Raw genomic sequence first — 15,835 nt, 5'->3', positions numbered from 1 at the left:
GCCATCATTTTTCAAGTCTTGTTTATGAATAATTTTATGCCCACTGAGGCTTTCTTTTCAGAATTCGTAACTTTATCTGACAAATTCCAAAACTGGAATGACCGCTTTTTTCCAGTACTTTAAGGACATCTTAGATTTCTTCACTATGGATAAGCAACCTTGAATCCCTTCATGCAGGGTAAGAGTGTGCATGGCAGTTGCTGAAGAAGCTACCACACCTTCTCCCCACACACATCTCTGAATCAGCATTTATGGAGCTACAATGTAGCTTCCCCTAACTGGACCAAAATACGTAGTTTAAAGATTTAATACATTCTCAAGCATAGTTGTAAAAATATTTTTAAGATTTGGGTAGATGTCATGGTTTAACCCCAGCCAGCCACTAAGCACCACACAGCCGCTCGCTCACTCCACCCCCGGTGGGATGGGGGAGAGAATCAGAAGGGTAAAAGTAAGAAAACTCATGGGTTGAGATAAAGACAGTTTAATGGGTAAAGCAAAAGCCGTGCATGCAAGCAAACTAAAACAAGGAATTCATTCACTCCTTCCCATCGGCAGGCAGGTGTTCAGCCATCTCCAGGAAAGCAGGAGATGTTATCACGCTTAACAGTTACTTGGGAAGACAAACGCCATCACTCCAAATGTCCCCCCCTTCCTTCTTCTTCCCCCAGCTTTATATGCTGAGCATGACGTCATATGGTGTGGAATATCCCTTTGGTCAGTGGGGGTCAGCTGTCCCAGCCATGTCCCCTCCCAACTTCTTGTGCACCCCCAGCCTACTGGCCGGTGGGCTGGGGTGAGAAGCAGAAAAGGCCTTGACTGTGTGTAATCACTGCTCAGCAGTAACTAAAACATCCCTGTGTTATCAACATTGTTTCCAGCACAAATCCAAAACATAGCCCCATACTAGCTACTGTGAAGAAAGCTAACTCTATCCCAGCCAAAACCAGCACAGTAGATAAAGCATGTGATGAAATAAAACTATCTTTCCTCTTAAACACTTCCCTGTCATCTTCTGGGGACCAAGAGGTCAGTCATGGCAGGCTTGCCTGAAGTTCTTATTCAGATGGAGCACTGTTTGCCTAAATCATAGAGAAAACTGGTGTTTAGATCTAGAAAAGTAATCTCTCTAACATTTTCCAGTGGAGCAATAAGCCTTAGATCTCCAGAAAATAAAGACTGCATTAGTAGCTCATGGCTTATGTGTCATCTGGGGTTTAGCTACAATACCACCGGTAGAGTGCCAAGCTGTAACAATTTAACCAACAATTTAACAACTATGTAACCGAGCCATCCATTATATTGGTTTTATAACAGAGATACATGAATATGTTGCCCCAGGGTGAAATTCGGCATACACAACCAAAACACAAGAGAATTTTTTTTCTCTACCTCTTTTGGATTTAAAAATGTCTGGTTTATTTGATTTATAAGAATAAAGTACCTGAAAAAGACTACAACTTCAGTCCTCTGTGTCTCTCAAACTCCACGTTATTTTTCAGATCAGTTTTGTAAAGGGTGTGTGTTGCCTGGCAGCAAGTGCACTGACAATAGAGCAAACAGCTAATTAACTAAAACTCATTCAACTATCTGTGTATCCATCACAAAAAGAGTACAGGCAAAATGATAACCTGCATTGCTAAAGATTAAAAGAAGCTCTACCATGAACAAAAAAGAAGACAAAAGCATCTCTTCTGAACAAGAGAAGGACAACTTAGGACAGCAGTGATCAAACTGGACAGGCATTTTCCCACCTCCATCATCTTTGAAAAAGATGGAAAGAAGATGAAATAGGCACAGGTACAGAAGGGACTCTTTCCCACATGCATAGCTATTTAGAGCAGAGATGGTAAAAGTCTTTAAGGTTAAATTTATCCCACCACCCTCCCTCCAAAAAAAAAATTCTTGTGAGGGATTGGCGGTGCCAGTAGTTTGGTTTTGCTGACCTAGCCCAGTTGATAACACTGGCAACTTCAGGAGCTAAGAGTGTTGTTCATTGTGCTACCACAGCAGCTGCTACAAACTCTGCTGCCTTCAGCAGAAGTCTAAATAGGTAAAATATGAAAGCCCCAGCTTCGTACTTTCCCTAAGCAGAACAGAGGCGAAAAGCAAGTTACCTGTGGATTAATCACAAATGACCATGGAAAACCAGCTCCTTCCTGCTCAGAAAGCAGCTACATAGCCTTTCTAAAGATGGAGCTGGGTAATAACCCAGGTCTTGGGAAAGAAACCTGTGAGGCATAATTGAGGGCTGAAGTGGAAAGACAGGAGGGGAGAAGTATAAAAATGGTGTACAGGAAAACATATAGGGAAAAGTCGTCCAAAAAAAAAAAACCACGTCCTTTCAGAAGGGAAGGGAAAGGTACATATCTACATTTGTTACACAGTTTATACTGAGTTCCATTAAATACACACGAGAATCCTCTTGAGGATTCACAAAGCAGACTTCCAAGATGCAGTTCTAAAAATAAAAAGGTTTGTTATTACTTATTAGGCTATACAAAATAAACTTTTAATATCATGACGGCCTCACATCTGTCAGACCCGTGAAACAACTGCACCAGGGAAACACAACCCTGATTCATACATTTTAGAACATCAAGTACGTCCCCCAAGTACAACTCATCTGACCAGGTATAAAGATCTGTTTTAACTAATTCTACTTAGTTGCCCTATATAGAAATATCTAGTGCGATTTGAAATGTCCACGGGATCAGAGATATCTTTTGGGGACAGGTAGATATGATACAGGACTTAGAAGAATCATCCATGCCATCTGGACTGGTAGCAGAAGGCCAGCTTGGATACCCCAGAGTATCACATATGGACCACTAAAGGAAGCCCTCAAGATAGGACTAAGACACCGAAAGGTAGGTGTGAGCTATGTAAGCTAGGTACCTAACGTCCCTTTATTTTCAATGGAGAACTGATCAGCCTAGTCAAAACAGCCAAGAAAGCTATTCAGCTAATCAGCCAGCAGAACTATTTGCTCATGGCTCCACTGAATGTATTGATCAGATTTCCACTGACTGTAATAGGATATTAAACACTGTATGTACATGTAGACACCTAAATTTAAGTGTCTTGAACGCCATCCATACCTCCAAGAGTCAACTGCCTAAGTCACTTCACTTAAAAACAGAGAAGCTCACAAACCTGTTTCTGAAACAGGTTATTCCTTCTAACCACTTACTTCACCAACTATAAAAGGAAGTTTCAAGACCTAGCTCAACATAAACATGGGTATGTGGTCAAATGAATCCTAACCCTTTTCTAATAAAGAAAACTCTGCAAACAGAGAGAGTATTAAAAGAAGTGGTTATAATATCCACACAGTATTCATGAATACTTCAGGGAAAACCACAATTTATTGCTTTGGCTGTGGAAGGCTTGTGGAAGTCTGAAACTAGGGTAAGAGTCTGTGACCTCATGCTTCTCCAGAAATTATCTGACACAAAAATACATGTCCATTTCCCACCCCATCCAAGAAGAACTTAAGAATTAAGATGTGACCTACAGGAATGTTCTTGGCAACAGAAACAAATATGAAGGCAGAGAAATATCTTACAAGGAAAAGCAATGCTGTGGAACTTGCTCCTCAACTAAGACCAAGTTTCTTGCTGAAGAGAATATCATCTGATGTTAAAGTCCAGGACTTATATAAAATTTCATACAATCATATATGAGGGATCAGAAGGGGACTGTACATGCATTTAATTATGCCCGTCCATTAGCTCAATGACTTTTATTGGATCATTCACCACATGAAGTTACCTGCTTATTCTGCCCTCCTCTTCCCCAAGCACAGCTCCCTTGCTTTCTGGGTTTTTCAAAGGTTTTCTTTAAAAGGTATGGGGGAGGTTTTGTTTAGTTGCTGTGGGGTTTTTTGGCTTGAGCTAACTGCAAAACTTTTAACAGCTTCAACATTAATCATAAATATACCTCAAAACTGGGAAATTTATTTTGGAAATAAAAAAACCAGCCCCCGATCCCTCCAAAATTAGTAAGACACTGACCTTTACACATAACCAGATATTGTCATAGCTGTTAAAACATGTTTGCAATCTATTAACAGCCGCAAAGGTACTTAGTCATTTTTTATTTCAGTGCAAGTTAGGTAACTAAGTCTTTTTTTATGGATCTATGCCCACAACCCTTCAATAACCATGTTTAAATTTAAATTTAATTTAATTTAATTAATTTAATTTAAATTTAATTAGTAAACATGTTTACTTAAATTTAACAGGTAATTTCTGTTCAGAAAGTCACTTTCAGATAAGTCACTTCTAAGGCAAATAGTGTATGATTAGATCCAGATACAGGTACACATACTTGAAGCTATCTTTAGAAGTTTTCCAGAACCTATCTTTAAGTCTTCCAGAATTTTACACCTTACCCTGTGCTACAATAGAACCAAAAATCAATGCCCAAGAAAGCTTTAATTGACATACCATAGAGGCAGTACCTCTTCCCTAAGCCTACCTGACACCTTCGCGTTTACATATTCAAGGATTACACAGGTATTGTAAATCAATTGCTTCCTTTCTTGGGTAGGAGTGGGTGCAGAGGCAGATCTCAAACTGTTGTCTTCCTGAGCTCTTTCCTTCTCGTCCCAATTTCCATCTCTATTCCTATCTTGCTGTATCACCTCTGAAGCCAAAGCAATGCTTACACAAATGAAGTCAGAGTGGTTGGGAAAACAACAGGACATACTGCATCCTACAGATTTGCACCTCCAGCCACTTTCACAGCACTGCCCCTCTGCACTTCACCTTTAATGACATACAGCATGACAAGTCCACCTTTGGAAGAGAAAGGAACATTTACAAAGTGGACTACATTCAACGGCTTTCTTTTCTCATCTCCCAGGACCTTCACAACAAGGGAAGAGAGGCTGTGGAGTAGAAGGCACAGAAAAGGCAATGCTGTAGTTTGGGGTAGAGGGAGGAGAGGCAGAAAGGAGGTTTGAAGTATATCACTGCAAGATAGATCAAGACCAGTCTCTCATCACAGAGGAGCAGCAGGACTAAAACAGACAGAACTGTGCTGTCTCTGCATCTCACCTACACGTTGGAACACTACAACAGCATCGTGCATCTGACTAGATGAAAATAACTTCTCTGAACAATAACACTACGCTGAGAACTTGTATTCAGATGAGGACAGTGGTAGTTAATCAAAGTCCTTTTGCAAGTGACCATTTTCCAGGGTGTAATAAGAGATATAGTCTTTGCTTTTCAAGGGTTATGGTCTCGTTTTCTGCTACTTGCAATATTTTTCAGATAAGAATCTTTCCAACTGATCTATATCAGCCTGTATAATTGATCTGATCAAACCATTATTTAGCATTTCACTATATTGACCAGAATGACAGTTCTACTACAAACATTCTTGCAGATGGATAGATAGCGAATATACCAAGCTAAGCATAAAATCCTACACAGTGTCACCACAAAGTGTCACGGAATTTCTCTCCATTTATCAATTTTTTTTAATATTGACAGTTTTTTCTGTAATGCAACTTTTTTGTACTGTTACTTGACCCACAGCAACCCAGACTGTTCCTTTTGGGTACGCACACATCATTCTCAACAAATTTTTGACTGATGAGGACAGCAGCAAAATCCCTACTCACTTTAAGAGGAGTCAAGATTCCACTCTAACAATATCCTCTATATGTACAGCTTTACAGACAGCAGAAGGTACTGTCTTTCAGAGAAAAATAATGTTTATGCTTTTGATCACTGGTCAAGCAAAATCAAACCCAGAAATTTTACTCAATAATTTTAACAAACTTCATGTTTGATATAACAGGCTTTCCATAGGCTTTGTTACAGCTACACTGAAGCTGTAACGTGTGACAAGCCAGCCCTCTATGAGCAGCAGGCTGATGTTCAATGTTTCAACAAAAGGACTGTCAAATTGGATTATTTCTTGCCATTATATAATCATTACTGGTAGACATTATGCAGATGGAAGTCATTCAAAGATGTTTTAAAATACACGCATATGTTTTCTCTCAATTCTAGACCAATTTGCACCAACACAATTTCACTGGTTTCAGTGCAATCAAGATGTACAGGTATGAAAAAGGACCAGAACCACTCCCCTGCCATTTTTCCTTGTCATCCTTAACATGATAAAAATATCAGTATTTTGTGGGAAAGAAGTGGTGGGCTTACCAAATGCTGTGCTCCATCCAAGGAAACTCAGAATGACAAGACTATCGGCTTTGCTCCTAAATGTAACTCGCTATAGAACAGTCTAGGCTTTTTCAGTCAAATCCCCTGGTGAATGTAAAAAAAGGAGGGAGGGGGGCACTTTTTATCCTTTTCTACAGTTGTTCTAAAAGCAGCAAAAAAAGTCTTTTTTTCCAGTGATGCTACTGATAGTGTAGCAAGATGCAGTAACAGCATTTAGTATCAAGAAACCCTACTGTACCGTCATGTGTTATACATCTCCTGCTCACACCATCAAATTTACACATTAACACATTACTATTATAAATACTGTTCTTACAGTTTTTTACTGCACTGTTTGTGCAATCAGGATTCTGAGAACTGAAAAAAAAAATCTAAAACTGTACTGAAAACAATATTTTATTATAAATTGAAGTTTAGCATGACTTACAAGATAGTCACTTGGATGCTTACTGTCATCCTAAAAGTAAGCAAGATAATCCAATTCATAATTCTGTATCTTGAGTTTAAAGACAGAAAATAAGCTATTCATGCTAACCCTTCAGAAGAAATATTGAAGTATTGTATAAATATTTTTTTAAGTCTCTTCATTGCACAGAGGAGTTCTTTTTACTTTCTTGTACAAGAGATAAAATGAAATCAACAATCCAACGTTTATATTAGCAAGGAAAAAAGATGAAAAGGAATATTAAATATTTAATGACTGAAGGCAAATTAAAAATAAAAGTAATAATTTAAAAAGTATTTTGTTATTGCTTAAGTATAGCTATTACTTTTGTTAGGGAGCAACACACAAGCTACTTTCTAGCACCTCTTCAGTTTTAAAAAAATATTTTAAAAGCAGTGTTCAGTGTAGATCTATCACTCCTACCTTCCACAATGAGAACACCAAATTGCATGAGTGGTTTACACTGCACTGCCTAACAATGCACTGCCTAACAAGACAATATTGGAGTGCTACTTGATTACAAGCTACTCTTCTGAGTTTTTAAAACTGAAACTTAAGGCAGTAATAATATGAGTATAGTAAAGAATTTAGTATAAATATTTTTTACTCAAAACTAGGGCTTTAAAGTATTTAGTAGTCTGCTTTTATGAATTCTTACCTTAATATTCATTTATGTCATGGTTATGTCATTGTTTTAAAAGACAGTGATGTTATAAATATTCACTGTGTAAGGTTTACTTTTTTTAAGTAAAACTCAATTTCCACAACACTGCAGAAGTTAAAACACACAGGGAAGATTAAGTGCAGAGTTGGAACAGGGTTTCAGATAAGAATTACTGCCTGTTTGAAAGAAAACAAAATAATAAAAGAAAATGCCAGCAATACCTCAATTTCACAGAAACTAGTGTCCCCTCCCTTCGGGGGTCATCACCTTCAGAAACGATCCCAAGCAAAACGTGCACCACAGCGGTTTTACTGCCCTAAACTTTATGTGTTGCTGCAAGGCCGAGCACTTACAGCCTGGTTTTGGACCTGGCGGCCCCGCTCTCACGACGGCTGTCAACCGGGCGATAAACATGGGCTGATTAGCCTCGGACGGTCCGCAGGCAGGTTTGACCACGCCAGGTCTGGGATGCGCCGGGCGAGGGAGAGCTGCCGGGCTGAGAGGGGGTACACCGTGCCACCGCACGGGTGAGGAGCCGGGGGCCCACCAAAGGAGCAGGCCGCCCGAGGGGGTGAACCCCTGCTCCCCTGCCAGGGGGTCGGGCCGGTGAGCAGGAGAGAGGAGCCCACCGCTCGCCAAGGGGAGCGGAGCCTCGAACCGACACCGTTTTAACCGGCTGGTAGCACACCGCGTCCCTCCACCTCCCCACCCGTAGAGAGGACACGCCGGGAGGGGGCTTCTGCTCGGCTTTCGGGGATATCTTAAGCGGGGAGGCAGATCCTGCCCCTGAGGTGCAGCCCCGCCGACGAGAGGCCCGGGGAGTGGAGACGGCTCCACGCACCGGCGCTCGGGGCGGGAGGGGAACGGACGCTGCCCCGGCGCCGAAAACGCCACACGGGAGGAAGGAAGGAGAAAGCAAGCTCCTTGCGGGCCCGGCAAAGAGTTAAAAGATCAACGTCCGTCCGTGTGTGTCTCCCCCCCCGGTCTGACAGTTCCCACCGCCCCGGCCGCCGTCACCACCTCAGCCTGCCCGAAGAGACGAGGCAAGCGGCGGGAAAAGAGGGGGGGGGGAGCGTGAGAGAGGCGAGACGGGGGAGCGGACCCCCCCTCCGTGCCCCCTCACGGGCGCCGCACGCCAACCCCGCGCCGGAGCAGCGGGAAGGAACAATGCGGGGAGAAAACCCGCCGCCCCCGTGGAGGCGAAGAGGGAGGCCAGCAGGGAGGGAGACCCCGCGCCCCTCTCTCTTCTCCCCCGGGGCGGGACGGGGCTCGGCTGCGGGATCCGCGGCAGCCGAGCCCCGTCCCGCCCCGGGGGAGAAGGAGGGCGGAGGGACGGAGCGGGGGAGGCAGGTCTCCAAGCGCCGCTTCGTCCTATCCCCACAGGGAGCCCTCCTCGCCCCGGCTGGGTCGAACCCCCTTCTCCCGCCAAGCCGGTTACCGCTGCTGTGGCCGCCGAGTCCTCCCGTCCGCCAGAGCCCGGCTCGCCGCTCGCGCCCTCCGTCGCCATCTTCCCGCTGTAACGGCTCCGGCGCGGAGAGCGGCGCGGAGCCGAGTGGCGGCAGCCGCCGCCGCTGCCGCCAGGCGCTTAACCCCCTCCCCGCCGGCAGCGAGCCCACCGGGAGCGGGGGCGCTTAACCCCTCCGGCGCCGCGCAGGCGGGGCTGCCGAAGCCGAGCCGCCCCCTTCGCCGGCCGAGGCGAGCGACTCCCGCCGGCGGGCGCTCGGGCTTCCCCACCCACCCCCTCCCCGTCCGCCATAAGGCGGCCCGGAGCCAGGCGGAGGAGGGGGAGCGGGACCCCGCCGCGGGCTGCCGGCGCGCAATGGTGGCTGAGGGGAGTGCCCCGCCACGCGCTGCCCGGGCCCCACGCAGTCACCGCTCTCCTCCCTTCCCTCCCCCGTGGCTTTGGAGCAGGAGAATGAAAGGAAAGGTTATGGATGAGGCGAAAAAAAAGGGGTTTTTACAGTGGGCTTAGCTCACCTGATCGGTGAGGTCCTTAAACCAGCTGAAGCCTTTGAGGGAAGGGCACCTCTCTGCCTCTTTCCTTCAGGGGGTGCTGACAGAGGGAGTCACCTCTCCCTCCCTGTCCCCCGTGGAGGGGCTGGGGGAGGACATTTCTGCCGCCAGCCCTTGCTTACTGGCTTATTTTCAAGGCAGGGTGACTTCAGAGCCTGTGTGAGCGTGGATCTCCATCCAGGCCCAATGTGTCAGGCCCAACGGTTCAGTGCCTCTCAGCCACAGCCCTGGAGCCCACCCTGGCCTGGGACTGCCCTTTGCTGTTCCAGGCCAGTACCAAAGCTGAAGCCTGTTCTAACTCCTCCAGAGGAAGGTTCGGGCTGCTGAGCTGAACCTGCTACCACACAGGCTAAACTTTCCCCCCCAGGAGCACCCCTCCATCTGTGCCGCACTGTCTGCCTCCTGGGGATGTTCCTCAAGGTCTTGCTTCACTGCTTTCCCTCTGCAATGGGAACCTACCTGGTGAGCTATACACTGAAACCAAATCCAAATGTACCCTCCTCTGGAACCAAGAAGGTTTACTCTGCAGCCACATACAACTTCCACCAACAGCAGGCTCCCCTGAGCCTTGCCAGTCTCCTCCTTTCATAGGGCTGCTTCAGGTCTAGGTTCATGCTGAATTCCCTTGGCACTGCAACCAGGCAGAAATGGGCCAATGCCTTCCCTTGATCAAAGACAGCAAATGCTCTTCTATGCATGCTGTACCTAAGGTTGTAAGTAAAAACATGCATGAACTTTTTCCCCTTTACATTACAGGAAGGGGAACTGATGAGTGATTAGTAGAATAAACTCCAACTGTAATGTAAATGTACATTGAACAGAGTGAGCAGAAGGCAGTGTATAGGATCCATTACAGGGTACATAAAATCCAGTTAAACAGATGCTTTCTGGGTTTAGGGTTTGTTTTTCTTTTTCCTAAAAATCATCTAGCTCTCCTCCTACTCAAGCTTTACACATTTTATAACTATAGTGAGTGCTCACATCCTTTCCACCACCGAAGCTGAGAAACTCCATTGATGACACAGAGCCTAAAACAACTTGTTTTTCTCAGTTCCCAGAACTCTAATACCATTTAATTGGTTTTAGGATATATTGTTGCTTGCTTACTTTATTGACAGCAAAATACCATACATTACTCATACTCTTCAAAATTTATGTAAATAATAATTATGTGGTGCTTTACCATTGAGAAACTCAATGAAAAGTAATTTGTTTCCTATGGACTTTGTCATACTTACTCCTCTCCAAAATGGTTTTAAACATGGAAGTTTTTAAACTGGTTTGAGAATATCTTTTCTCTTATTGATTTCTGTCTACCATTATCATTGCCAGTATTTCCCTGTTGCGTTAGAATCATCTGCTGACCATTACAGTTATTGTTGTGTCTTTCTAACTGAGTTGGTACAAAGCATGCACACAACACACCATGTAAGTACTATTTTTTTAACTCCATCCACATCATAGCAATGATGTAGCAAAGGCTGCACCACTTATCTCTTGCTCTGCGGAGATAATAAACTCTGGTTTAGCTGATATTTTATCAATTACTAAGTGTACATTTATCAAAATAACAATGAATATTAGATTAGTCATAGCTTTCCATCTCAGACTTGAGAACTGATCTCTCTTTCCTCATCTGAAGATAAATTTAGAATGATTTCTGTGAGAGATGGGGCTGTGCAGATGTCAGCCAGCAAAAAATTAATAGGATAGATGGACCAGCAACACTTCAGTTAAAAGCCTGCCTCCAGACAACTAATATCCAGCATATCATCCAAGCGTTGGAAGCAGTTTGACCTGCTGTTGTGGTCAAAAAGATGACAGGCATGCTTTTGAAGGAGGAATTACCTATATTTCTCTTTTATGCCGTAAAATGAATCATCACAACATTTTGAAAATATTATTGATTTTTGTAATTGTACGAGCCTATACTGCATGTTTGTGTTTCTTCATTCTTTCCCCTAATGACAGCAACAAGGCTTACTGTTGGAATGAGAGCACTAAAATCCATATTAGATATTACCTGTCGCTAGTGGGAGTAGATTCTCATGCTGCATAGCAATCGTTGCTGCCTCATCAGTGATGGTGGTAGGGCCCAAATGTCTTTGAGGTTTTGCTGCATGAAGAACACCTTTGGACTTGGGATCTTCTTCAAAGTAGGAAATGTTTTTTCCTTGATTGTTAGTACTGCATCACTGGACAAGGTCTTACTTACTCTCTGGTTACTCTGTTTATGCTACTGACATCCTCTCTCAGAACTGGCTTTAAACCCTCAGTAATATAGCATCTACACACATAACAAATGAGTTCAGAGAGGGGGACAACGTGACTTCATGACTGCTCCCATAGTGCACTGTCATTGCTATGCCTGTATTACAGGGTAAAACGCCTCTTTAACGCATGGCTAAGTCAAAGCCCTTCTAGGAGAAGAAATTGCCTGTGCTTTTACAGATCATTTTATCACTACAGTAAGGCAAAGGAGTTGCTTTTCTCAGAGGAAGGTGCTCACTGTTTTACTACTAGCACGTAGCTGGCAAACTGAATGCAATTAACTCTTTTTCTGCTGTTCCAGCTTTATTTGGCTTGAGTGACGTAAAGGAAAGGCCAAACCTAGGAGCAGGCCTTACAACCGAGCTTTAAATGTATTTCTTTCCTATGATTAGAGAGCTGGCACGCAGCGGTGGAATGTCTACACCTTACAGGATGCAGCTGCTGGACTGAACGGTGCTCATTCCCTCCATTAACACACAACTGCTGTGATAGAAAATGCATGCCTTGGCTTTACATTGGCAGGGAAGCAAACTGCTATGTATCTAAATCATACAGTGTATTGAGGCTTTACCACCTTGCTACTAACCATTTACATGAAACAAAAAAATGTAAAATGGTATTTTATTCACCCTTTTCTAAAAAATAAGCCTGTGTCTGAATTCAAGCAGGAGACGCTGAAGTCCCAAGATAAATTTTTACAGAATATTGGATATTGGAGAAAAAGTAATTAATCATTGGAACATAGCAATCTTTTCAAAGGTTACCCCAGTGCTAACTTAAGGCATTTCTGCCATCACCCTCATGTAGGACTCATCAAACCAAGCCAAACAACATGATTCAAATACTGCACTGATTACCTCTTCAGGGAACTTTGGTCTTGGAGACCTATAAGCAATACAGAGCAATCCGATAACTGAGCCGTTAGCTTGGGTTTTGTGAAGAAGGGGTTGCTTTCTCTGGAAGATGGCACACCACTGTCTGGGTTAAATTCAATAGAAAAAGAATCAATATTCTAGAAGGCATGTTGGCTGTTTCTGAGGATGTTAAATTGTGAAAAGGAGATAAAAATCAAAGCACTGAGAACAAAATGGAATCTCCAGTATGCATCAACAGAAGAGATGCTTTAATTGACTATGCACAAGGAGCATAGCTAATAAATAAAGTGTTGGAATTGTTGATTTATGTGCATAAATTCAACAGTGCTGCATATTACTATAAGCTAGTGATGTGATTCACATGACTGGAATGTTGAAAACTGGCTATAATCTGCTTAGAAAGGCACAAGTGGACAAAAAGAAGGGAAAACTATCAAAATACAGTGTTCTGTGTGTCAGCATTACTGACATCTCAGAAAAGGTTATTTGAATGTTTGTGAATTGTGTTTTAATGTTTAAAACATAAAATTAAGTATTAGATAGTGCCTACTGCAAACCTCACATCATACTAAAGAACAAAATGACAAGATCCTTAAGTATCTTTTACATAGAAAGAGAAAACTGTTATCACTGAGGCTTCACCTTGAATAACATTGTTCTGCCAATACTGTAACATCCTGGAAATGTCTAAAAATTACAGGTGACAATTCAAAAAGTTAACCTTGAGCAGGAGGATTCTAAATGAGACCTCATTTTAGCACATGAAGAGGGAAAGCTAGCTCCAACTGGAATCTAAAATTTGAGCATTTGCTGTGCCTAACTTTTAGAAATCTGAGCCCAGAATGGAATCCAGAAACTAAAAATGGGTACAGCCTATGAATTTGAAACATTTATTTTAGAGAAGGCTTGCAGTCTATGTTATGCAAAAAGAAAAGATCACACACTGATCTCTCTGGAGTTGAAAACCATAAACTTCTACTAGAGTATCAATATACTTCAAGTCTATGCTGTAATGTCTGGAAAAGTTGGATATTTGTTTGTTTTGCATGTGTTTCACTATGAGGAAGAAAATGGTAACTCATTTGCTGTCAAGGCAAAAAAGAGTGTACAGCTTTTTAAATACCGGAAAGGTATAGGACAGTTAAAATTATCAGACTGAAAATGTATGAAAATATTCAGAAAAGCTAAAATCCCTATCTTATTTCTCTCTTTCACTCATCTTCTCATGGGTACCAGTATAGAATGTGAAGTAGATCCACAAGAGATTGCTAACTGAAGCAATAAAGATGCAGGAATAAAGAATTCTCAGAACCAGTTTCCCTGAGCAGGCATGATGACTAATGTACTTTTACAGGCATCAGCACTTCCAAGCAAAAAACCACATTTTTTTTCTGGACATAGGAGAAATGCATGCTGCTGTGATCATATTGGCTGTAGTGGCAGGAGGCAGGGGAATTCATGCTGCAACTGCCAGACGTGGAACGAGTTTGTTCCTTCACTGGCAGGAGTTATGCAGTGATCTGCAGTGCTGGGAAGTACACTACCTCATTTTGGAATTTAACTCTTAGCCCACAAATCACCACACCGTGAAATTAATTTTTTCAGTGATTGTTAAATCACTTTATTGCAGAATCTCTTATCTTTTTTTTTATCTTTTTTTTTCTTTTTTTTTTAATCTTTTTTTTTCTTTTTTTTTTTCTTTTTTTTTTCCCCCTTTTTTTGAGAAAGAATCCATTGACTGCTATCCCCACTGGTTTGGCATTTCTCCCTTTTCATTTTGCAAAAGGTTAATTTTGAAATTTTCTTATGCCGCTGACATCCTATGGACAAAATTGGATCGCTAAATGCCCCCCTGTAGGGGTGAAGCTGTACCATTGCCAAAATGGACTGCTGTATCTTAGAAGAAACTTGGCTGGAATTGAAATGATAGTGCACACAGTGGAGGCTGTCCCCTCTGCCAAAGCTCAACTATTGCTCTGAGGGCTCACTGTGCGAGTGCAGCACTGTATGCGGGCATTCAGCACATGAAACAGCTTCAAGAGGACCTTTACTCTGTAATTGTAGAAATAAAATCTCAAGGGAGGTTAATCAATTCATTGCCAAGAAGGATCGGTCTTAGTAAGGTGGTAACTACCTTAGCACTTGGATTGAACTTCTATATGGAGAGTTGGTAATGAAATGTTGTTTGTATTGAAATACTCCACTAGGGAGAAATTCCCTTGCTAATGAAACAAAACTGCTTCAATAGGTTGTTAGCTCCATCACTGACACTGTAGAACCACAGCCCGGGAGAATTAGCTCCTGTGCCGCTGACACAGAACAGAAATCGTTGTGCTGAGGAGTTAACTCCTGCCTGGAAAACAAGCATTTGCTGGAATAAAGGAACAAATTTTCTTGCCTGTAGGAAAGTGATGCACTTACTCACTGATGCAATTCAACTTTCACAATTTGACTTTATTTATACTCTCAAAGTTGAAAAATACTTCAGTGAAAAGACAAGAGATCTGAGAGTGTGTGTTCCATAAATTGAACTAATATGATCGTATTGCCAAGACTCACAGTGACCTGAAATGAAGATAGGCAACTCTTGTGTAAGTCTGTGGTTCAAGTTTATGGGTAACACAAGTGCTGATGAATGTTTTAATCAGTAAAAAAATTCAATAAGACAAACTTTCATTGTGAAATCACAAGTAAAAAAGGTGAAATTATAATTCATGTGGCATTCAGTATGTGTGCAAAATTCACTTATTTACATGTAAATGAGGCAGACAGAGGAAAAGCAATGAGCAGGAGAGAGATAACCCTGTCTAGTCTTTCCTGTCAAGCACCAGCATCTTTCAATGTGCAGCTGCACTGAAACCTTTAAGTCAGGGATTAGGGATTCTGCCTTTGCTGTACTGTTTAAATTCTGGATATCCATAAGGTTACCTTTCATTAGAATTTTGCTCAGCATGTCCCTCACGATTGAGATGTTTTACACCGTCGCTGGGATTGTATGGGACTTTGGTCCCCAACGTGTCATTTGCCTGCCTTACTGGGAATTAAGTAGGAATGAAATTCAGAAAATGAGTATGAACTAGCTGTGTGGCAAAACCAAAAAGAGTGTTTAGGCTCCCGAGTTTCATCAGCTCTCAATGGATGCTGGGGACTCTCCTGCCTTCTGTGCCTTGACAATTTCCTCTGAGATTTCAAGACTGGGCATGAATATAAAACCAAAGCTCTACAGAAGATCTGCTGCAGCCAGAAATCTGTATGAATATAATGACTTTAGAAAATATCTCAAAAGACTGAATAATCTTGCTGCAGGACAAAGGCAGAAAAAAAGGAAAGTCAGTGGATTTTGAATGAGGAATATTTACGTAAT

The 15,835-nt window shown here is 42.6% G+C and overlaps 1 protein-coding gene across 1 annotated transcript in view; it reads right to left on the bottom strand.

Annotated features, from left to right (window-relative positions):
* The window catches only part of CTTNBP2 (cortactin binding protein 2), a 93,037-nt gene extending 84,215 nt beyond the window's left edge, over positions 1-8,822 (bottom strand). Inside the window, exon 1 of the mRNA XM_076330370.1 lies at positions 8,751-8,822. Coding sequence (XP_076186485.1) covers positions 8,751-8,819 — 69 coding nt within the window. The 5' untranslated portion in view covers positions 8,820-8,822. The remainder of the gene's footprint in view (positions 1-8,750) is intronic.
* Positions 8,823-15,835: the final 7,013 nt, after the last annotated feature.

This window comes from Aptenodytes patagonicus, chromosome 1 (assembly GCF_965638725.1).
Source record: "Aptenodytes patagonicus chromosome 1, bAptPat1.pri.cur, whole genome shotgun sequence".
In the NCBI taxonomy this organism is placed as follows: domain Eukaryota; kingdom Metazoa; phylum Chordata; class Aves; order Sphenisciformes; family Spheniscidae; genus Aptenodytes; species Aptenodytes patagonicus.
The sequence above is the reverse complement of the archived record's forward strand: the minus strand, read 5'-3'. Positions and strand labels throughout refer to the sequence as shown.